This window comes from Manis pentadactyla, chromosome 10, assembly GCF_030020395.1.
Source record: "Manis pentadactyla isolate mManPen7 chromosome 10, mManPen7.hap1, whole genome shotgun sequence".
NCBI classification, from domain to species: Eukaryota; Metazoa; Chordata; class Mammalia; order Pholidota; family Manidae; genus Manis; species Manis pentadactyla.
This window is the reverse complement of record NC_080028.1, coordinates 103,776,686-103,798,591: the sequence shown is the minus strand read 5'-3', so window position 1 is coordinate 103,798,591 and position 21,906 is coordinate 103,776,686. Positions and strand designations below refer to the sequence as shown.

The following is a 21,906-nucleotide window of genomic DNA, read 5'->3' as shown; positions in this document are numbered from 1 at the left end:
ATGTCCTGCTGATAGCTCTGCGCTCTCATTGACCACCTTCACTTAAAGCGGAAATTTCAGAACGTGTTCTGCAGTACTTGCTCCTTGGCCCCAAGAATGGACATAAATAATCTCACACCTGGCAGGTATCCTCCTGTGATTTAATTTCAGAAATGAGTTTTAAAGGACGTGAGCATTCCTCTTGGTCCCGGGGAAAGGAAGATAACGCTTCTCTTTTGGGGGCATTTCAAGAGCACATATTTTCCCAGCTCAAGTCGGGCTTTCCCTGTGAGAAAGCACCAGTTTCCTTCCAGTATCATCTGATGTGCTGGGGCTGTAGGAGCTGTTTTATTTACTGAGCAGCAAACCAGGCATCTGCCTGGCAGTGCTGGCAGAGGCCACGGACGGCACCAGAGGGTGTACACTGCAGGACAGTCATGCAGAGTGGCGAATTGGGAATATCTGGAGCCTGGCACCTCTCCCCTGTGGAGCAGGGCACGTCCTATGGTCGCCTGTCCCACATGACTCACTATCCCTGGCACAGCTGCCCTGGCGCGAAGGCTCTGATGCCCCTCAGGAACCACGCAGTCCCCAAGACGGCTGCAACCAACCAGGTATGCAGCCTGCCCCTCAGCACGGCGGTTTCTGTCCGGGGATGATGGAGGCAGGGTCCGTGTTTGAGCCCTCCTGTGTGCTGAGCATGGTGTGTATGTGCCGTTCCAATGAAGGAGCCAAAGAGCTGGTGGTGCCTCAGGGCCGGGCCAGCACCCCTGCCCTGCCCTAAGACCAGCCCCAAGCTAGGGCAGCCTTTCCCACTCCCCAGGTAGCCGTCTGCCTCCTAATGCCGGGCTGAGCAGCTTCACCAGGACTGACCAGACCCTCACCAGCCCTTCGAATACACACTTGGTCCGGGCTCCTGACAACACTGGGTTTTCAATCGGCCACAGGGGCTCCTTGGGGGCAGCTGCTCAAGAGCAGGGAAGGGGCCAGGAGATGGTGGAGGGGACAGGGGTCAGACTCTGCTCTGAAGAAGCACGGGGGCCTCAAGGAGCTCAGGCAGAGAGCCCGTCACCAGACTTGCTCTGGAAAACCGCCCTGGCAGCCACGTGGAGGGTGACCTCGAGAGGCCAAGTCTCCCTACCCATTCATCTAATCATGTTCCATGTGTCTGGGCTGTGGGTTCCCACCCGTTCAGGGGCTAGTGCCGGACTGTGGGTGTCACTGTGTCCCTTGGACTGGGAGGCCCAACCTGGACCCACTCCGAGCACCTAGGCCGAGTAAGAACTGTGAGGGGCGTAGCCCAGGGGTGCCCACTTCCCTGGACCCTCGCAGGGGATGGGGTGCTGAGAGCTGCTGTCCTCGCTCTCGAGGCAGGGACATGGGGCGGCTTGGCCCCAAGCTGGGCCCAGAGAGCAGACACATTAGAGGTCTGGTGACATCATGTGATTTAAAAGTTAATTAAACTGAGTGGCACAAAGTCTAACAGCCGCAGGTGTTTATTTCCAAAGAGCATTTGGAAGGAAAAGGGGAAATCTAATAAAACCGTTGTGAGGTATTGCATTAGGAAGTAATCACGTCACTAAATCACCTGGTGTCTGCCGCTGGCCTCCTAATGACTCGGGCTTACCACTCTCAGCCCAACGCCTGCAGCCGCCTCCTGTCTCAGGCCCCCGCTGCGGGGGGCTGCGGGGGCGAGGTCTCCGGGGGAGACATGCGGAGGAAGCCAGGAGGGAGGGCTCCCAGGCGGCAGGGCTGGTCTGCCCGCTGTGCGTGCCCTCTGTCCCTCCTCTGCCCACCCCCACCCCGTGCGGAGAGGAGGACAGGCATGAGCCCAGTGGTGTGGGATCGACGATGCAAGGACACCCAGCCCCGGTGGGGGGGGCAGTGTATAGGCTGAGACCCCAGGTCTTGTAGGCAATGGTGGGGGTGCTCCAGGCATGGGGGGCCCCTGAGATACAAGGGACTTCAGATGCCACATTGTGCTACCCGTGGGGACTCCGCTGCAGCACTGCCCTGGTGGCGAGCTTACCCCTCACAGGCCCACCCTCAAGAGCTGAGAAGGCTCCGGGAACATTCTTTTGGTCAGTGGGCTGAAACCTGCCTCCTTGGGTATCCTGTCTGCTGCGGATGGTGCAGCAACAGGGGGTGGACCAAGCCTCCTAGAAGCTTGGCCTGGGCCAAGTGTGGGTGCCCCCGGGGAGGGGGCTGCCCTGGGATTCTGGGGAAGGAGGGCTGGCTGGTGGCAGAATCCATTCAGCAAATGCTGGATGAGGTCCCTGTTCTGGGCATGGGTGGCTCCCTTGGGATCTGGCAGGGAGGGCACAGGGAGGCTCAGTACTGCTGGTGCCCATGGGGCCACACTCCCAGCTGAGCTGGGCACGGGGATCCTGGCCCTCCACAGTGGTCGGAGGCCCCTGCCAACCAGACCAGCATGGGAGGCATCTGGGGCCTATGATTGGTGCCGAGAGGCCTACAGTGGGGCAGAGCAGGCAGGGGGAGCACCCAGCTGGGCCCTGAGAGCTCTGTCAGGAGGCGGCCCAGGCCTGTCCCCACAAAATACCAGGGTCACAATGGCAGGCAAGTGCTCAGGCGCCTTCTGCAGAGTGTAATCCCCAGTGTGGCCATGGGGCACCCATGCAATTACCCACTTTGTCTCCTGGCCGGCTGAAGCCACGTCACCCACAGCCCTGCCCCACCCCCCTGGTCACCTTGGAGGCCCCACACTGCAGCAGCCATAGTGCTCTGTGGGCACTGCCAGGTGGGTGCTCACCACGGTACATTTGGTGGCTCCTGCCCCAGGCCCCTCAACTCTTCTCAACTCACACTGAAGGAACCGACCCACAGGCCCACGGCCCTCAACTCACTGACTCTAGCCTGCTGGCAGGTGTCATAACACAGGCAGCTCTGGGTGACCGCTGCGAAGGGGCGACGGAGCCCAGCTCCCACAGGGGCCTGACCCCACCTCCAGTCCACCGCTGCCCACAGTCCCTCCCCTGCAGGGTCTGGTACCATACCTAGACTAGGGTAGGCGAGGAGGGCCCGCTCCCAGGAGATGGTTGGCACCCTCAGGATGGGAATCACGACGGACACCCCTGAGAAGCAGCGTCGCGGACCTGCCATGGCCTAGACGTAGAGGCAGAGAGTAGATGACAGTGAGACCTCCACTTGCCTGTGCAGGACGCCCTGGTGCAGTGCTGGAGGTGCTGTCCTGGGACAGGGCCGGGCGCAGATGCCCGCTCAGCACCCCTGTGGGGGGGCCACTCTCTCATCAGCCCAGAGCGGCAGTGGTGTCCAGGACCTGCAGGTCTGGGAACAGCTCCTCTGATCACACAGACCGAGGGTGGCCGCCCTGCTGAGCCCAAACTTCTCTCCCCTCATATGTTAGTTTTGACGGGGTAAACAGCCACGCTCTGAAAATCGCATGTTTCTTTGTGATTGCTTCTTCTAATTGGTTGGTTTAACATTTGAAATTTGATTTAATTCCAACTCAGTTTTCCTCACCATGGGGTCAGGCTCAGAGCTGGGGATTGTTACTGAAGTGACCATCACTAACTGCAGGGGCCAGGGAGCACACATTCCTGGTCCCTGGGCACCACAGCCCATGTGCTGGCCCCGGGGCAGCACTGTGAGGAACAGCAGCTGCAGAGACATGCCCCCACTCCAGACCTCAGGCTCCCAGGGGGTGGGAGGCTGGGCTGCGGCAGCCCAGCCAGACCCATATGCAAGCTGACCAGGGACACTGGGCCTTGCAGGGCCTGGGTGCAGCCTAGGCAGGCCATTTCTAAGAGCCCCTCGCAGGTGACGGGAGGTCTGATGGAACAGGCTCCTGTGCGAGGACAGCCTCCTGGCCTGCCTGCCGTCTTGTGGTGAGGTGACACACAAAACGAGGCAACTGCTGGTGGTCTCGACTGGAACAGGTGAGCAGTGTGGCTGGCAGCGTGGTCCTCGACCCTCCCGGGCAAGTGCCCCCTCCAAGCCTGTTTCCCTGTGTGCAGAGCAGGAACAGCATCCACCTCAGAGCCCTCTGGGTGGACAGGAGAAGGGAACCCTGAGCTGAAAACTGGTCTGGTGTGAGAACTCAGCCAATGCAGACCTTGCTAAAGGGCTCTCAGATGTGAGCCGGCCTCCCAGGCCCACCCTACCCATCCCAGACAAGCCAGCCGGAGAGGTGTGACTATCTCCAAGATTTTCTGTGCCTCAGAGAGCCTGATGTACAGCTGTCCTGGGCGCCCACCAGAACTCCCAGGGGCAGGCTGCCCCCAGCACCGTGGATGCTGGGGACCACCCCATGCACTGTGGGGGGCGGCCCAGCATTCCCAGCCTCCATCTACTTGATTCCAGCCATGCTGTCCCAGCCGCGCTGCCCTAGCCAGGGCACCAAGGAGCGTCTCAGCAGTGCCACCATCCCTGGGAGGGAGCCTTCTTACCCCACCCTGTCCGAGGGAGTTTGGCCAGGCCCACCCCAAAGCTAAGAGCTGGATGTTTTGCCAGACGGCTCTGGATCTGCAGGACAGCCTGCGCTTCCGGGCTTTGCCTCTCCAGCTGTGTGGGTTCCTGGTCTTTCTGAATGGCAGCAACACTTGCTGTGGGATGAAGTGAACACCACTGCTCTGCAGGCCCTGCTGACATGAGGAGCCGGCCCATGCCAGTTTCCAAGCGGCAGTCAGCAACGAGGCACTGCCTGCCAGGTCTGCTGTTTACTAAATGTTTTTCTTTAAATCAACTATTCTTATTAACTTAAATTTGGCTTAAAAAGAAGCTCTAAGGCAATCCTGAGAAGGAAGAATAAAGTGGGGGGCATCTCGCTTCCCAACTTCAAGCTCTACTACAAAGCCACAGTAATCAAGACAATTTGGTACTGGCACAAGAACAGAGCCACAGACTAGTGGAACAGAATAAAGAGTTCAGATATGAACCCAAACATATACGGTCAATTAATATATGATAAAGGAGCCATGGACATACAATGGGGAAATGACAGTCTCTTCAACAGGTAGTGCTGGCAAAACTGGACAGCTACATGTAAGAGAATGAAACTGGATCACTGTCTAACCCCATACACAAAAGTAAATTTGAAATGGATCAAAGACCTGAATGTAAGTCATGAAAGCACAAAACTCTAGAAAAAAACATAGGCAAAAATATCTTGGACATAAACATGAGCGACCTCTTCATGAACATATCTCCCCAGGCAAGAGAAACAAAAGCAAAAATGAACAAGTGGGACTATATCAAGATGAAAAGCTTCTGTACAGCAAAGGATACCGCCAATAGAACAAAAAGGCATCCTACAGTATGGGAGAATATATTCATAAATGACAGATCCAATAAAGGGTTGACATTCAAGATATATAAAGAGCTCACGCACCTCAACAAACAAAAAGCAAATAACCCTATTAACAAATGGTCAGAGGAGCTGAATAGACAGTTCTCCAAAGAAGAAATTCAGATGGCCAACAGACACATGAAAGATGCTCCATATCACTAGTCAACAGAGAAATGCAAATTAAAACCACAATGAGATATCACCTCACACCAGTAAGGATGGCTACCATCCAAAAGACAAACAACAAGTGTTGGCGAGGTTGTGGAGAAAGGGGAACCCTCCTACACTGCTGGTGGGAATGTAAATTAGTTCAACCATTGTGGAAAGCAGTATTGAGGTTCCTCAAAATGCTCAAAATAGAAATACCATTTGACCCAGGAATTCCACTTCTAGGAATTTACCCTAAGAATGCAGCAGCCCAGTTTGAAAAAGACAGAGGCACCCCTATGTTTATCGCAGCACTATTTACAATAGCCAAGAAATGGAAGCAACCTAAGTGTCCATCAGTAGATGAATGGATAAAGAAGATGTGGTACATATACACAATGGAGTATTATTCAGCCATAAGAAGAAAACAAATCCTACCATTTGCAACAACATGGATGGAGGTAGAGGGTATTATGCTCAGTGAAATAAGCCAGGTGGAGAAAGACAAATACCAAATGATTTCACTCATATGTGGAGTATAAGAACAAAGAAAAAACTGAGGGAACAAAATAACTGCAGAATCACAGAACTCAAGAATGGACTAACAGTTAGCAAAGGGAAAGGGACTGGGGAGGATGGGTGGGAAGGGAGAGATAAGGTGGGAGAAAAAGAAAGGGGGCCTTACAATTAGCATGTATAATGTAGGGGGGGCATGGGGAGGGCTGTGCAACACAGAGAAGACAGGTAGTGATTCTACAGCATCTTACTACGCTGATGGACAGTGACTGTGATGGGGTATGTGGGGGGGACTTAGTGATGGGGAGAGTCTAGAAAACATAATGTTCCTCATGTAACTGTAGATTAATGATACCAAAAAAAAAGAAGCTCTGTGCCACGCAACACAAAAACAAACACTGCTTGCCAAAAACAAAGAATCCAACAGAAACAAAACAGTGGCACTGAGCCCTCGCCTCCTGCTTGAGGCGGGCTGAGCTGGGGCCCGTCTGCGGTGCGGCAGGGATCAGCTGCGCTGAGGGGCAGCCCCCGTGTTCTGGGGCCACGATGCTCAGAATGGATTTTGGCTGAGACAGGAAGTGCCTCAAATTGCCCGGGGGCCATGATGGCAGCTCCCCCAGCGGGGGAGGCGTTATGGGCAGTGCTGGGCCCGAAGGTGCCCACTGTCACCACAATGGGTGTCACAGAGCCCAGGCTGCAATTGGAAGTGACGAGCATGGCTGACTGGCTGCAGACGAAGGGAGGAAGGGGCACCCAGGGCCTGGTAAAAACCAGGCAGGGGCCCATGGGAGCAGCCGAGGCCAGCCAGCCATCTGGCCAGACCCAGTGCCAACCCTGGAATGGGGAAGCAGGCTGGCCAGTCAGGACCAGTGATGGCACCACCAGGCCTGGGGACATGAGCCCCACCCTCCATCCAGGGCAGGCCCTTCCAGGAGGACCTCGAGGCATGTGCTCAGCCCCAGCACACGGGAGGCCTGCAGCTCAGCTGTCCACACAGAGCTTCATCCTGCACAGGCATCTGTGTGCTCCCTTCCTCCCTCACTGCCACTTGCCAAGGCCTGGACAGGTGTGGCCTGTCACCAGTTTACAGATGAGACTCAGGCTTGGAGTGGGTCCCATGCCCCAGCCTGCCCCATGTTTCCACCCCCTTCACTATGCCATACCGAGGGCACTGCTGTGCAGAGGGCAGTGAGGCTGCAGGGTCCCAGGCCCTGCCCCTGCAGCCCCCGAGGCCCTGCCCTCTGCAGCCCTGCCTTGACTACATTTGGCTGAGCCCATGCAGGCACTGGGGAGGCCAACTGGGGGACTGGAGTAAGGACCCCAGGAAGAGGGTCTCTGGGAGGCCCAGACAATGGCAGAGGACCCGTTTTTTCTGATCTCTGGAGTCGTGGACAAACACCGAGAGAAGAGGGAAGGGGCTGTGGGGCCACAGCTCACCTCACCCCTCAGCAGTGCCCTGAGCAGTGCTGTCTTGGACCCCAGGGTGCCTGTCCTTGGCTGGAGTCCCCAGGACCTGAGGACCTAAGGCTGGCCCCTGCCTCTAATTGGCAAGCTTGGAAAGTGTCATTACCCACACATCTCACTGCTGAACATCCTTTGCTGGTAGTCTCTACAGAATTGAAAATCCCTGACATAGGCCAGGAAGGGCAGTTTGTGAGGCAGAAGAAACACTTGTTAACAACCAAAATCGTCAACTGGTGTGATTCCTGAGAACCAGGAGGCCTGAGGGGTGGGGTCTCCAGTGCCCTGTGTGTCCCGTTTAGCAGCCATACCTTCCCAGGCCCAGGCCCCTGCCTGCCACTGGGCTCAGCCCACACGTCCCTGCCTCAGCTGGACCACCAGGACGAGCTGCCTCCCTGTTGGGCCTGACTGCTTGCTCCTGCCACTCTCCCCTACTTGCCTGGCTGGGCCCTGGTTTAGCCTAAAAGGTGTGTGTTGGGGAGACCAGCTCTCGCAAACCATGTGTCCCATCCTCCAGGTTCCCTCTGGCCCTCCTGTGCTCTCTGCGGTGGCACGTTCACGGGGGTGGGGCTGCCTGTCCTGTTTTCCGCCATGTGGCCACTGCCCAAGCATGGGCCCAGCTCAGAGGAGGTGCTCCGTGAGGATCCCCCTCCAAGTACCACAGCCATATTTCACAAGGGAAGGGGTGCCCCCACAGCACCCCACTCACATGACTGTCAAAAGGACACCTGTTTATCTCACCCCAGCGTCAGCCCTGTCCCGTGACCCTTGGGCCCAGTGCCCTGCCCGATGGCCTCCTCGCTCAGCGGGGTCTGCCTGGTCCATACCCTGATGTACTCACCACCCTCTGCCCATCATCTCAGTGGCCTCCTCTGCCTGCCTCCCCTCAACCCTCCCACTTCCTGTGTCACCCTGTCCCGCCCATACCCCTGGTGCCCAGAACCAGCTCAGACACTGTGAGCCAGTCTCCCATGGGCCTCGTGTGCTGTCCCCCACCCGCCCTGAGGCAGGGACTGTGCCCATCCATTGCTGCGGCCTCGGGGCCTGGCCTGGAGCAGGTGCTCACAAATGTCTACGGGAACAAACCGCCATCATAAGGAAGAGTCCCACGTTCTCGGGGGGCCTGCTGGGTGCCCTGTCACACCCCTGACCAAATCTCCCAGCCTGCGCCAAGCGACTCCAGTGAGAACTCACTGCCTCCAACACCTGGCTGCTGTCTTGGAGGAAGGGAGGCCACTGGGTGGGAGTAGAGCTCGGAGGGCCGGGCCAGCCCCGGGAGCCACAACTGGGTCGCTGTGATTCCTTCCCTCCCAGGAGCTAGCCAAGAGACGGACAGCAGTCACACACAGACGCGCACATGGACGGTTCCCGCAGCTCCGTTCACAATGGCCCAATGTCCGTCAGTGGGCGAACAGACAAAATGTGGTCGCGTGCGAACAGACAAAATGTGGTCGCGTGCTCGAAGGAATGTTGCTCCAGCAGAGACCTGTGTGAACACGCGCAATGCGGAAGAACCTCTGGCAACAAGAGCCACGCAAAGGCGCACGCTGTGAGCTGCAAATCCCCACAGAACATCAGGGGCAGGGAACTGGGGGCAGGGAGCTGGCAGGTGCTGCTACGGGGCTCCGGGTTCCCATCGGGGGAGAGGAAAGTGTCCTGGGATTAGGCAGACATGCCAGATGCCCGGCACTGTGAATGTGCTGAGAACAGCCACTGTGCCATAGGTTTAAGGGAGGATTTCCCGGTGAGTGAGTTATACCGCAAAGACATACACTGGATGACTTGTTAACGAGGGCTTGTGGGGGCTGCTGTGGCCACTCTGGGTAAAGACTCCCATCTCCTAGAGTGGGGGTAGCAAAACTAGCTCACAGGCCAAAGCTGCTGTCTGCTCTGTAAATAAAGTTTTATTGGCGCACAGCCGTGCCCTGCTGGTCACATGCCATCCACAGCTGTTAGGCCTGCTGGTGGTGGGCGCTGTGCTCTGCAACCTGCCTTCATACCCGCTTTACTGGAGCCAGGGTGGAGGCAGGAGCACCTGTGGCCACCAGAGGCGCTGTGGAGAAGCCACCAGAAACCCAACCAGGTGCCTTCATGGCTGTTCCCTGCACCAGGGCAAGCAGGCCACTCCTCTCCCACAACCTGGGCCCCATGGGCATGGCTGAGCATCACGTGTGGGGTGGAGGCAGGACACCGAGGGGTGCTGGCCTGCACCCTGCTCCCTGGGCCATGGTGGCTGGTCTCACGGGGAATGGGGGTGCAGTGGGGGCTGTGTCCAGGCCTGCTGAGAGGAAGACTGAGTTCACCCAGAGGCCACAGCAGGCTCTGGGGAAACTGAGCTGGGGCTTCAGGGACAGAAAACGCCACCAGCCTGAGACGGATCCCTGGGGATGGCCTCAGACCAATTCAAACCAGCAAGGGACGGGAGCTGGAAGGGGCTGTGGAACAAGCGGCCCAGGCTGCTGGGTGGGCCAATGCCCAGCATGGTCCGGCCATGCACGCGGCCTGGGGCAGAGCCCTCTGTCTGTGCTGGCAGGGCCAGGGAAGAGCGGCCCCAGGGCAGTGCTGGCCTGGGGGCAGCCCTGGGAGCCGGGAACCTTGCTTTCTGGTCCAGCTTGCTGGTGGGGAAGCATCCGCACCAGCCACGGCTCTGGGGTCGTGGGAGGGGCAGAGCGTCCTTCTGTAGGGCCAGCAGGCCCAGACCACCGCCAGGCTCCCAGCATGTGGCTTCTCCCACTAGGTGGCCCTCCCAGGCCCCAGCTCCATGTGGCAGCGGGAGTCCTGGACATATGCTCACAAAGCCCCCTGCCCCTCATGTCACGGCTGCCCCTCTGGCACAGAGACCAGAGCCAGGCCCTGCCCTCCGCCACAGTCCCTTTGCTCCTTGGGGAACATGGTTTCAATCCTGCAACAGCAATGTGTGGGGTGCAGCAGAAAGGGGAGTTTCTTTACAACGCCGGGAGGGACTGGAACCCCAGGGCAGTTGCCACGTAGCGGCTGTCACCTCAGTGAGGAGTCCAGTGTGTGTGGTAACTGCAGGCTGTTCGCTCAAGCTCCTGGAAGAGCGCCTTCCAAACTTTGACGTGAACTAATTAAGTTTGCGCAGTTAATCAGGACTGGCTACCCCGGAGACCCAGCTCCAGTGGCTGCTGGCTCACATTGGCCCTCCAGCTGCTGCGCAGAAGCACAGGCCCCGGCCCACGGCCCTGGGGAGAGGTGGCCCCGTGAGCTGGACAGTGGCTGCCAGTGACCCATGGGCCTCAGCACCTGTGTTCTAGCCCAGCAGCGGGTGAGCCTCACAGGCTGGGGAAGGCGCCCGAGACAGGCACCCCAATACAGGGGAAGGGGTGGCTCTGGGCCAGGGGAACAAGTGGGCTCAGGGTCCTCTGAGCCTCTGAGTGAGGCCAGGGAGTACCCATGCCAGGGACCAAGCATGCACCTCGGATGTGAGGCAGCGGGGGTCCTGTTCCCCAGGAGATGGCTGGGGCTTCCCCCAGGGCCCACTTGGGATCCTGGCTGAGATCCTACAGCTTTCCATGCTCCCATGGCTGCCTGGGCCCTGGACCATGCTCTACAGAGAACAGAGTGGAAAAGCCATGAGGACAGGCTCCACCCTCCAGAGGCTTCCGGTCTGGAAGAGCGTGGCCCTGCTGGAGGAGGCAAGCAGGACAAGGTGGCAGCTGGGCAAAGGGCCGAGATGCTGTGTGGAGGGGCTCTGAGAGCCCACGCACCCAAGGCTGTGGTGACAGGCGGGCGCGGAGCCTGAGAGAACCGACCACATCCACTGCACAGGCGACGGGTCCCAAGGGGCTGTGGTTGGGATACTGTGGCCAGGCCGTGGCTCGAGGGAGAACGGGGCTCCAGGTGTGGATACCTGCATGGCCCTGGCCCCAGGTCCTTTATCCACGTGTGCAAATGCCTCTGCCTTCCTGCAACAGCACGGTGAGGCAGGCAGGGGTGGGCAGCAGCGGGTGGCAGCTGCTGTGCGGTGGGGCGGGAGTGCCGTGACCACCGTGGTTGAAGCGTGAAAGCTGGGCGCCCTCTCTAGGCGGGGTTGGGGGAGCAGGTCGTGTCCCCAGGCCAGGTCTGGGACACACAGACAGCCGGTGCCAGTGTGTGGTGCCCACAGGCCCTCAGGAACCACGGGAGAGGCAGGCAGCGAGACAGGACCAACAGGGGAAGCGGCCCCTGTCTGAGTCCAAGGCAGGAGACAAGGAGCAGGAGGCTGGGGAGCAGCTGCACCACTTTCTCAGGAAAATATCAGCCAGGATCCCCAGTGGGGCCCTGAAAGGAAGCCCCTCTGGCCGACCATCTCCTAGGGCAGGTGTCCTGGCCTCTGATGCCCCCGATGGACCCTGGAGCTGGGGCCCACCCACCTGTCCCGTGGTACTCAGTTAAGTCACCTGAACTGAAGCAGGACCCTGGGTATGAGGCCCCCATTCTGTGATCCCCAAGCTCACCTGCATGGCACCCTCATGCCTGGTGCATAGGCAGAAACTCAAGGGCTGGCAAAGCCATGGTCCCTATCTTGGGAAACCAGGCCTCTCAAAGGACGGGGTCTGAGGACAGGGCCAGCTCTTGGCTCCGGCTCTGAAATGACCTGGAGCTGTGTGAGCTCCGGTTGCTTATTGCATAGAGGCCCTGCCCTGTTCTGTTGTCCTCAAGGTGCCCTGTCTGTGGTGTTGTTAGGAGTCCGAACAGATCTTCCAGGCCCAGATGCCCGTGGGAACTTCTGTGTGTCACCTGTGACCCCCTGCAAATGCCATGCTGAGACGGCCCTGTGCTCTCCACCAGCACCACTGTGGGCTGCCGCCCTCGGCACACGCTCCCAGGCTCCCAAGGGCAGGAGCCACGTGTGGGGCCGCCTCCTTCCTGGGGACTCTAGACTCTAGCCAGGACCAGTACGCTGGTGTACACGAGCTGGTCTGCCACAGGGGAGAGCATGTGGCCAGCTCGAGGCCTTGTCTTCCCATAGGTCGGACAACCCCTTCTCTCCAGCCTTCAGCACAGGGCCCTGACGGCCAGCAGACACTGCGGCAGAGGACACGTGGTCATGTCCCAGCCCTGGTTGTGCCATTAGCCTCCCGGCCACCAACAGCTGGTCCAATTAGAGGTGTTCTGTAATGAGCTCCTGTCAATTAGCCCCACGGCAGTCGGGGGTGCTGGGGGCCAGGAACCAGCAGAGTGAGGCAAGTGCTAGGCCAGCCTTGCCCAGACCCAAGCTGGACTCCGTCAGGTCACCCCAGTCAGATGGCAGGTTCGGAGTGGGCAGCCGACGGTGGAGCTGGGAGTCAGCCCAGCTGCCTGACTGGCAGATGCTGGTGAAAGGGCTGGCTGCCAATACCAAAGAGGGTGCCCCCTGCCCCACCGCTTTGCCCTTCCCCGAGCCACCCGGCAGTGTGCGGGCACACCTGGAGCCCATGCTTGGCTGGTGAAGTGGAGGCCCAGCCGGTTGGGGTCTTCAGGACAAGGGGCAGCTGGCTGTGCGGCTGGGAGCAGGGGAGGTTTCTGGTTTGAGGGGCTTAGTAAACACCAGTAAGAGCCCAGGCCTGGCAACACTAAGCTGACCTTCGCTGCAGCCCTCACTGTCCCCCCCACCCCAGGACAGGTTCCATGCTTCTCCAGCTCAGCGATCCCTTCTGGCCTAAAGAGAATCAGGGCCATGAGAATCTCTCCGCCTCACCCCACATCATCCTAGGGAGCCCTTCGGGGGGTGAGCACCAGTGACACGCTTGATGCCCAGGGATTCCTGCTCCAGCACCACTCCTGGTGGCCGACAGACTCCAAGCCAAGCCTCCCCAGTGACAGCGTTGAGGGGGGGCATGTGACACCAGGTTTAGGGCCAGGTCGCCCCCTCTGAGCACCCCACACACATGGAGCTGTGCCTGGCAGGGGGCTGTGGGGACAGAGAGCCAGGACCTGGAGGGGCTCCCGTGCCCAGGCCTGCAGTCCAGCAGGCAGGGAGGTGAGACAGCCACAGCCCTCAGCATCCCGGGCTGGTGTAAGCCTGGGGCCTCTGCCTATGGGGGTAACGGTGCCAGGAAAGGAAGGCCCAGCAGACCTGGGTTAGTGCTGGGCATCGGGGGCCATGCGGTGCAGCATCACTGTACATGGTGTGGGAGACCATGCACCTGAGGTGCTTACATATGGGGGCTGGGGCAAGCAGATCCCCGAGTTCGCACTGGAGGGAGAGTAGGTGCTCCCCAGGCCAGAATGGGGAGCCAGAGCTGCAGCCCCCACCACACAGCCAGAGTGCATCTTGCGGGGGCAGATCTGGGCAGGAGGCAGGAAGGGGCAGCAGAGGGCCCGGCCCTTTGACCTTGGTAATCCAAGGGCACCCACATGGCATGTGGATTCCTTAAAAGCATAGAAGGGGTACTGAGCTACTCTCACAAACCAGCATCATTCAGGGACAGCAGGCTGTTCGTCGATCGCCTGGTGGGCTCTGCACTGACCGCCAAAGGGAAAACACCTCGTGACACCACCTGCTGTCTGTTCAACTGCTGGAGAGAGAGGCCTGGGATGGACGAAGGGGCGGGATGAAGAGGCAGGATGGGGGAAAGGGGTGGAGCTCTCACACCCCTGCAGCAAGCTCCCCATCGACCAAACCCCAGCCAAGTGAGCGACCTGCATCCGCCATGGGCTGCCCACTGGGGTGGCACACGCGCTAGGCCTGGGCTCCAGCAGGGCGCAAGGGGGCTAACCCAGGCCCCTGCCTTCTGCTCCAGTGGGAGATAGCTGACAAGCAGCTCCCACGTGGGGGGGTCTCTTTCTCGGTCCCACTCCCCACATGCCGCCCCCACTCAGAGCAGCACCACACGCCTGCCCAGGTCTGCACTCTGGAGCCCAGCAGAGCTCCCCATCGGGAGCTGGGCCAAGAGGCCAAGGGGAAAACTCCCCTCTGCCTGCTGAGAGTCTGTCCCTTCTCGGGGCTGAAAACACCACTGAGAACAACTCAGTTTGGGGGTGTTGCAGGTACGTCTGAGCCAGGCAGACTCTGGCCCCCCTCCAGCTGCTCACTGATTCCCTGTTGCAGACGAGCATGGGGCAGGCGCTTCCATGGGCTGGGGGCGGGTCAAAGCATGAGGTCGTCCCAGGAAACCCCAGCAGGCATGCTGCAGCCTCGTCCACAGAGAACTGCCTGTGCTCCGTGCAGATTACAGGTCACACACACATGTGGCTCGTGTGAATATCTCACGTGTATCAAGTGAAGCGAGCAAGGTGCTCCACGAGCTGTTACAGATGGAATTGTGTCCCCAGTTCCTACGTGGACACCCTAGCACCCATGACTGTATTTGGGGATGGGTCTTTAGCACCGTAATTAAGGTAAAATGAGGTCATCAGGGCAGGCCCTGATCCAACAGGACTGGTGTCTGCATGAGAAGGGACCCCAATGCACTCTCCCTGTCCCTGCCCCTGGCATATGCACCATGGACACGTCCAGAAGGCGGCCATCTGTGTGCCAGCTGGGATGAGAGTCCTCACCAGGAACTGACCGCAGGCTCCCGGCCTCCAGACTGAGGATGCGCTGGGGCCGCTAGTATATGGTGTCGCTGTGGCAGTCTGAGGTGCCCAATGCCTGAGCTGGTCTTATTTTGGCAAACTCCCTATAAAGTGTTTGTGCTCTGTGAGAAGAGGGTGTGGGCAGCACCCGGGGCGATTGGCATGGCCTTTACATGAACAAGGGCACCAGGCTTTCGTAAGCATGGGCCTGCTCAGGCAGCCGTGACCAGGACCCCAAGTCCTCCATGGGCTCCTGCACTGGGTGGTCACCTGTGCAGCCCTGCCGCTGTCTCCACCTACCCAAACCCTGTGCTGTGTCATGGGGGCTCTCAGAGGTCAACACTGCTGTCCAAACACTCAAAGTGACAAGACACCTGCAATCTGCTTCAGAATAATGGAGGGTGGGAGGAGGCTCAGGGGGGCACAGGGGACTTCCAATGCTGTTTTCTATGCTTTCATAGATGTTTAAGAATTTCCATAGGAAAAAAAAATGAATATAACCACTCAAAAAAGCCTGGAAAACCAAAACCACTGTTTACCTCACCCAAGACAGTCACCCGGAGTACTTGGAAGGGCCTTGTGGGATCAGCGCCCTGGCGGGAGCACCTCTGTTTCTGGCCCACAACACGGAGGCCACGCACAGAAGCCCAGGACCCATGAGTTAATGGAGTAACACGTGAGGGCAGAGAATCCACCCCAAAGGCCGTCCTGGGTCCTCTGGTGTGCCATGGTGCACCAGCACTGCTGAGGACATGAGACCAGGACCTCTGCCAGGGGTCTGCGCACAAGGAAGGCCACGCTTCCCATTCAACTCCAGGGATCTCGGGAGCCCCCTGGAGCCCCGGAGTCCCTGGGCAGGTGCAGTGCTCTTCAGGGACTTGTTCTGGGTAACAGGGACAGGACCTACCTTCACCTTGTAGAAACTCAGAAGAATGGATAAAATATACACATGAACTGTTCACAGACACTGGACAAGTGGCTGCGGTGGTCCCTGAGGAAGAAGACAGGTAAGGTGGGCCCATGAGCATCCCGCCAACACTGCAGGATGACGTGCGGGTGCATCTCCCACAACATGGCAGTCTTGCCATGAGTTGAGGACAGAGGGCTGGACTCTGGGGGCAGACAAGCCCCACACTCTGGAGGCCGGCCCTTGAACAGCAAAGGGCACACAGGGTGTATGCAGCTCCATGGGCACAGGGGCGTGGCCAGCAAACAACCCTAAAGCTCCCATGGGCTGTGAGGAGTTTCTGGAGAGCACCCAGGGCATTTACCAGAGGCCCCAGAGGGTCAGCCTGACAGTGGAGTCCAGCCCTAAGATAATCCAGATCAGCTCTGACCAAGCCTAGAAACAAGCCCTGAAAGGACGCAGCCAACCCACAATAACTCAGCTGTCTGCCAGAGGCTGGGAAGTGTCTTGAGACTCAACAGCACCATATCCATGATGTCCAGCACACAACCACAGATGACTAAGCACTCAAAAAGGGAAAATGCAACCCAAAACCAAGGGATAAATCAGCCACTAGAAGTAGGTCCAGAAATGAGGGAATTAGCAGACTCAGACTTTAAAACAACAAAATCACAATCAAGGATTTAAAAGACAACATGAACACAATGAGGCGCATGACAGTCACTTTCCAAAACAGCCTGTAGCTACCTTCCAAGACAGATCCACACCCTATGTGGTCTTCTCCTGCACCATGCGAGGGCTGGTTTGTGTGAGCAGCAGATGGCAGAAGAAACAGTAGTTACTTCCAAGATGAAGCCTCCACCTTGCACTGGCTCCTCCATCTCTCTCGACACTCAGTCTAGGGGGACCCAGCCACCATGCAGAGACAACACTCAGGCAGCCCTACGACAGGCCCCTGTGGTAAAGACAACAGTCATGGAGTGAGTTTGGGAACAGATGCCCTGGACCTCACCAAGCCTGCAGAGGCCTACAGTCCAGGCCAGCAGCCCAACTGCATCTTCAGGAGAGACCCTGAGGCAGAACCTATCCGCTAAACTTCACCCAGTTTCCTGACTTACAGAAACTGAGGTAACAGATGTTCATTGTTTTAAGATGTTAAGTTTTGTAGTAATTTGTTACACAGCAATACACAACTAAAATGAAGGGGAAATTAAGATACAAAAAAAGAACTAAGTGGACCTTTTAGACATGAAACATACAAATCTGACATGAAAAGTTCACTGGATGAGACTAACAGCAGATTAGACATGCTAGAAGAAAAGGTCAGTGAACTTAATGACACAGCAACAGAAACTATCCAAACTGAAGCACAGAAAAGATATTCTCACATTCACACAATGTGAGCATCAGTAGCCAACAGGATAAAACCAAGCGATTTTACTTATGTGTGACTGGAGTCCCAGAAAAGGCGGGAGGAATAGAGAAACAATATTTAAGGGAATGATACAAATTTTCCACATTTGATAAGTCACACCCACAAATCCAAGAAGCACCATGAACACAACAGGATAAACACAAAGAATATCTACAAATCAGCTGGAGGAAAACAGACTTTGTGTACATGAAGGACAAGGTCAGCTTGCTACCCTGGTAGCCTCCAAATCTTGCTGTGCACAGACTGAGCACAGCCCTGGCCCGGGCTTTTGCAGAGCTTCAAGGGCCTTGTGCTTGGCAGTCATGTGCCATCCCCCTTGGGCTCAGCCTCCTGCTCTGCCCCTTCTGCCATCAGGCCTCTCCTCTGCCAGGGGACTCGGCCCTGGCCTGACCCTGGGCTCCCAAGTTGAGGGTAAGGGAAATGCAGACATTGCTGAAGGGAAAAGGTGGTGTTCCTGGGGGCTGTGCAGAGGAAGAGGGAAGCCACGTCGATGTGGGGGGCAGGGTCTCCCCAGGAAGCAGAAATAGCACTGCTGACTGTGGGACCCGGGCCCCCAGTCTGCTCACCTTCAGGTGGGTGGCGGGAGCTGCCCCTGCATTCCTGTGGGTGCAACACCATGAGGGTACTCTGTGCTACCCCAGGCCTGTGGCACCAGGACTTCCACCGGGAGCCACACTCAGCTCCCTGAAGTCCTACTGCTTTGCGCAGATTCAGAACAACTCAAATAGGAGCTGGAAAATGGTCGTACCTGGAATTGGATTAAACTAATAATAATCAGTCTACTAGGAACATAGTCTGAAGATATATTCGGAGGTGCAAAGAGTGATTTGTGTGAATGCATTATCACCACAATACTGTTTTATAATAGGAAGTAAGTAAATAACAAATAGAGGAACTAGTTGAATGTGTGACCAAGGGGAAATATATTAAATAGATTATGGCCCCACCACAAAATTGTACATTATGGAACCACTGGCAGAGAGTGCTCATGATCTAGTGTCAAAGAAGCAGAAACAAACTACACATTACAGCCTCTATTTGACCAGAAAATAAGTGTGAACGTGGAAACCCATGGGGACACTGGCCAGAAACCATCAGCGCTAACAGGGAGGTGACGTCAAGAGGAGACGGGGTCATGAGTGATTTCAGTTTTATTCTATACGCTTCATTATACTCTGACGTATTTTCTTTTATTATTAGGAAGCTACAGATACTAGTAACTCTGTGTTTGGTCAACAGGTAAGTGGCTGGCAGCAAGGAAGGTGACTGAGCCCCAGGCTTGCTCACAGTCCTTGGATCTCCTGCACTGGAGCCTCTGCCTGCCTATACCTGGTGCTGGCGAGACATGCCCCCAATGTGCAACAGCCCCCTCAGCCCCCAACTACGAAGGTCTGGAAGAGGGTCTGCAGCTGCAGGGCCAGGCCAAGGTAGTGGCCAGGGGACAGCAGGCCCCACTCACCACCCCTCCCCGCTAAGCCCACCTCTACCTAGAATCTCCAGATGCCAGCTTGAGGCCCTAACTTCCTTTCTCAGAAACTCCTTAATGAGCTCCTGCTGCTCTTAGGAAAAAGATGCAGCTCTCTGCCCCATGCTTCAAGGCCCTGAGTGCTCCAGGCCCTGCTCCCTCACCAGCCTTCCCTTAGACCATGCTCCTCCACAATCCCTGGGGTTTATCCCCACCCACCATTTCAGTTTGGAGGACTCCCTCACCACAGGGCCTTTGCACCAGCTGCTGGAATTGGAATCAGCTCTTTCCACTGCACTGTATTGTTCACACTGTCAGGAGCCCACTGACTGCTGGGAGGAGATGGCTCATATTCTTGAGAAGAAGCTGCTGCCTAGTTCATCCCTGGTTTCACTCCTTGTTTTTGCCCAGAAGTCATGGGCCTCTTCCCAAAGGCTTCCGGTGACGGGGAATGCAGCACTCACTACATGCCAGTTGGCTTTGTGAATTTTCACCTGAGGTCGGTAAGCCTTATGCTGAGCTGAAGGCTGTGTCCTGGGATCCCCCTGCTCTCCAATCCTACCTCCAGATCCCCAAAGTCAGGCCCAGCAATATATACCACCAAGCAGTGGCTCTGGGGTGTCCTCCAGATAACACAGCCCTGGCCTCTCTCACCCTTGTCCCCAGAGGCTGGTGTGTCTGGGCAGAGAGGAACCTGGGCCACGACTCATTTTATGTGGCTGCTTGGACATCCTGAGTCATTCTAATTCCAATGCCTGCTCAGCCTGGCTTCCTCCATTGGAAAAATGAAAGGTTTTGAAGTCAGCATGCATTCAAAGCAGCTCTATTTGAAATTCAGGAGACCCAAAAAAGGTAAATTCAAATTAAAGCATCTACCTAGATCTCATTGTTACGGCAGGAGATTGGAATGTGCTCCCGGCCGACTTCTTCTGAAAGGTACCTGTGTGGTCCTGACTACCTGTCAAGGGAGGAGGTGAAGGAGGACATGCTCAGGTCCTCCCGGCTCCTCTGTGGAAGCCCTCAGACCTCCAGTTCCAGCTCACTTGCTTCCCTCGGCCAGGCCTTGGACCTGGGACCATGCAGCCCCCATGAGCGGCAAACAACAGAGCAGAGCAGAGACGGGCTGGGGCTGGAGAGACGGTGGCTCCAGCTGGGCCCTGCCTGGCTTGCTGAGTGACCCTGACCCTTCCCGGCATTGGGCACCCACCCAGGCCCACCAAACGGGCTGTGCAGCCTCCTCTCAGGCTCGCTGCTCGCAGGCTGCCCCAAGTAGCTCCTGCCTCAGCTTTGTGCCGCACAGAAAGAAGAAGGCAGCTTGTTATGGGTCTGGATGCTCGACCACGGCCATGCACTCAGACGAAGAGCCATGGTCACTGTCAGTGCCCCAGAGGACATGTAGGACTGCAGGTGTCAGACAAGTGGGTTCCAGGTCAACAGCTGACAAGGGAGGCTGCTGCTCTTGGAAGCCGTCCAGCAGGGCTGGGCCTCCAGAGCCCCTAATTCCTCCCTCCTTCAGTGAAGAACCATTGCCATGGCAACCCCGGGGCACCCACTCTTGGCTTCGTGCTCTGGCTCCAGCCCTGCGCCTGCAAGACAGGGCCACCGTGGACTCCTGGGCCAGGCTGCACGGACCTGTCTCCCACAGCCCGAGGCTTTCTTTTCCTCTTGGCATTGTCTGAGCCCTTTCTCTTGCTCCAGCCCCACCCTGGGGCATCCCTGGTCAGGGCGGCTCCTCTGCACGAGGCATGCTGGGGGGCAGAGGACACCCCGGGAAGGCCCTCCCAGGCCTTGGTCTCTGGCCCCTCCTGCCTCTGCTGCCCCATGGCAACTCTTCCAGGAAGCTACTCTGCATAGGGCTGTCCTCTCGGCCTTCACATGCCCTGTCCTGGTGAGCCCCTGAGTCTGGTGGCCTGCCATGCCCATTAGACAGAAGCCCTGAGGGCAGGGGCTTGTTCTGGGTCTCTGGGGCCAGTGCAGAGCCTACAAGATGGCAGGGCCATGGCCAAGGACGCTGAAGGAGTCTGTGCTCTGTGGCGATGAACGCACAGGGAGGGTGAGCTGGCAGGTCTGCTCTGCTAAAGTACAAGGTTGCGTTAAGAGGAAAGACCCAGAAAGCTGGAAGGACAGCAAAGCAGACACTTCTTCAGGGAGTGAACCATCCTTTGCAGAGCTTGGCTGGTGTCAACATGCTCAGTTGGCCACCAGGTGCACTAGCAAGGGCCACATGGCACGAGGGGAGCAGGAACACGGCCATGAGAGGCTCAGAGAGAATGGTTATGAGGGGCAGGGGCGGGTTCCCTTCCACGACAGGAGGGCAGCAGCGGGGCTGTGGGAAAGCCAGATGTACTTGGGGGTCCTCAGCCTGAACCTCTGTCCTGAGAGCTTGGGCAGGGGCCCAGCAGGAAGGGATCTGCAGGAAGAGGCCAGAGAGGGAGCAGGGCCATAGTCCGTGGTGACATGGGGAGGCTGGCCATGGCCCCTCCTGTCTCAGGCCAGCGCCTCCCAGGGACTGAGTGGGCTTGCAGCCATAGACCTCCCAGGCAAGCAAAGGTTCCAGGAGGTGACACCATACGTCTACCTCCCATAGCCTGCCCATGCGTCTGCTTAGGAGGCTCCAGTGACCAGGGAAGGGGCTGCCAGAGTGGAGCAGGTGCTGGGCCACCCGCAGGCAGGCTGGACAGCAGGATGGCATACCAGGGCCCTCCCAGACACTTCTCTGACCTGCTCTGTGCATGCACGAGGCCTTTGCAGCCTTTGAAATATCCTCAGACTGTTACTCTTGGGAAAAACAGGGCCCCTGCAGGCTCCATAGCACAGCATCCCACCACTGCGGGGAGTCCTTGGAGCATGTGTGAGCTTCTCAAGGCCAAGCCCCAAGAGCCATTCTGTCTAGGATGCCAGGTCCCATCATGACCCAGGAGGCCATCCCCAAGCATGCTGGGAAGCCATGTGAAGGTCCCACAGCTCAGTGGGGGCAGGTGACAGTCATGCCTTGGCGGCTCTGGCCCAAGGTCCAGCACCTTTCTACAACTTGACAGGGGCCATCCTTGCAGCAAGGCCCCAAAAGTGTCTCAGGCAGCAGATGCTCCCCAGATGCTCTGGGCCTGCCCAAGACACTATGGGGATGCAGGCTGGGCCGTGGGCCAGGACTGGGGAGGAATGAGCCCTGA

At 57.8% G+C, this 21,906-nt stretch overlaps 1 protein-coding gene across 7 annotated transcripts in view; it reads right to left on the bottom strand.

The window, feature by feature from the left end:
- MAD1L1 (mitotic arrest deficient 1 like 1) overlaps positions 1-21,906 on the bottom strand; it is a 415,678-nt gene that overhangs the window by 75,103 nt on the left and 318,669 nt on the right. For 4 of the 7 annotated variants that reach the window (XM_057487452.1, XM_057487450.1, XM_057487451.1 and 1 more), the window contains one exon: positions 2,779-3,102. The exons of the other annotated variants lie outside the window; for them this stretch is intronic. In XM_057487452.1, coding sequence (XP_057343435.1) covers positions 2,794-3,102 — 309 coding nt within the window. In that variant the 3' untranslated portion in view covers positions 2,779-2,793. Of the gene's footprint in view, positions 1-2,778; positions 3,103-21,906 lie in introns of those variants that run through there. 7 annotated transcript variants of the gene reach the window in all.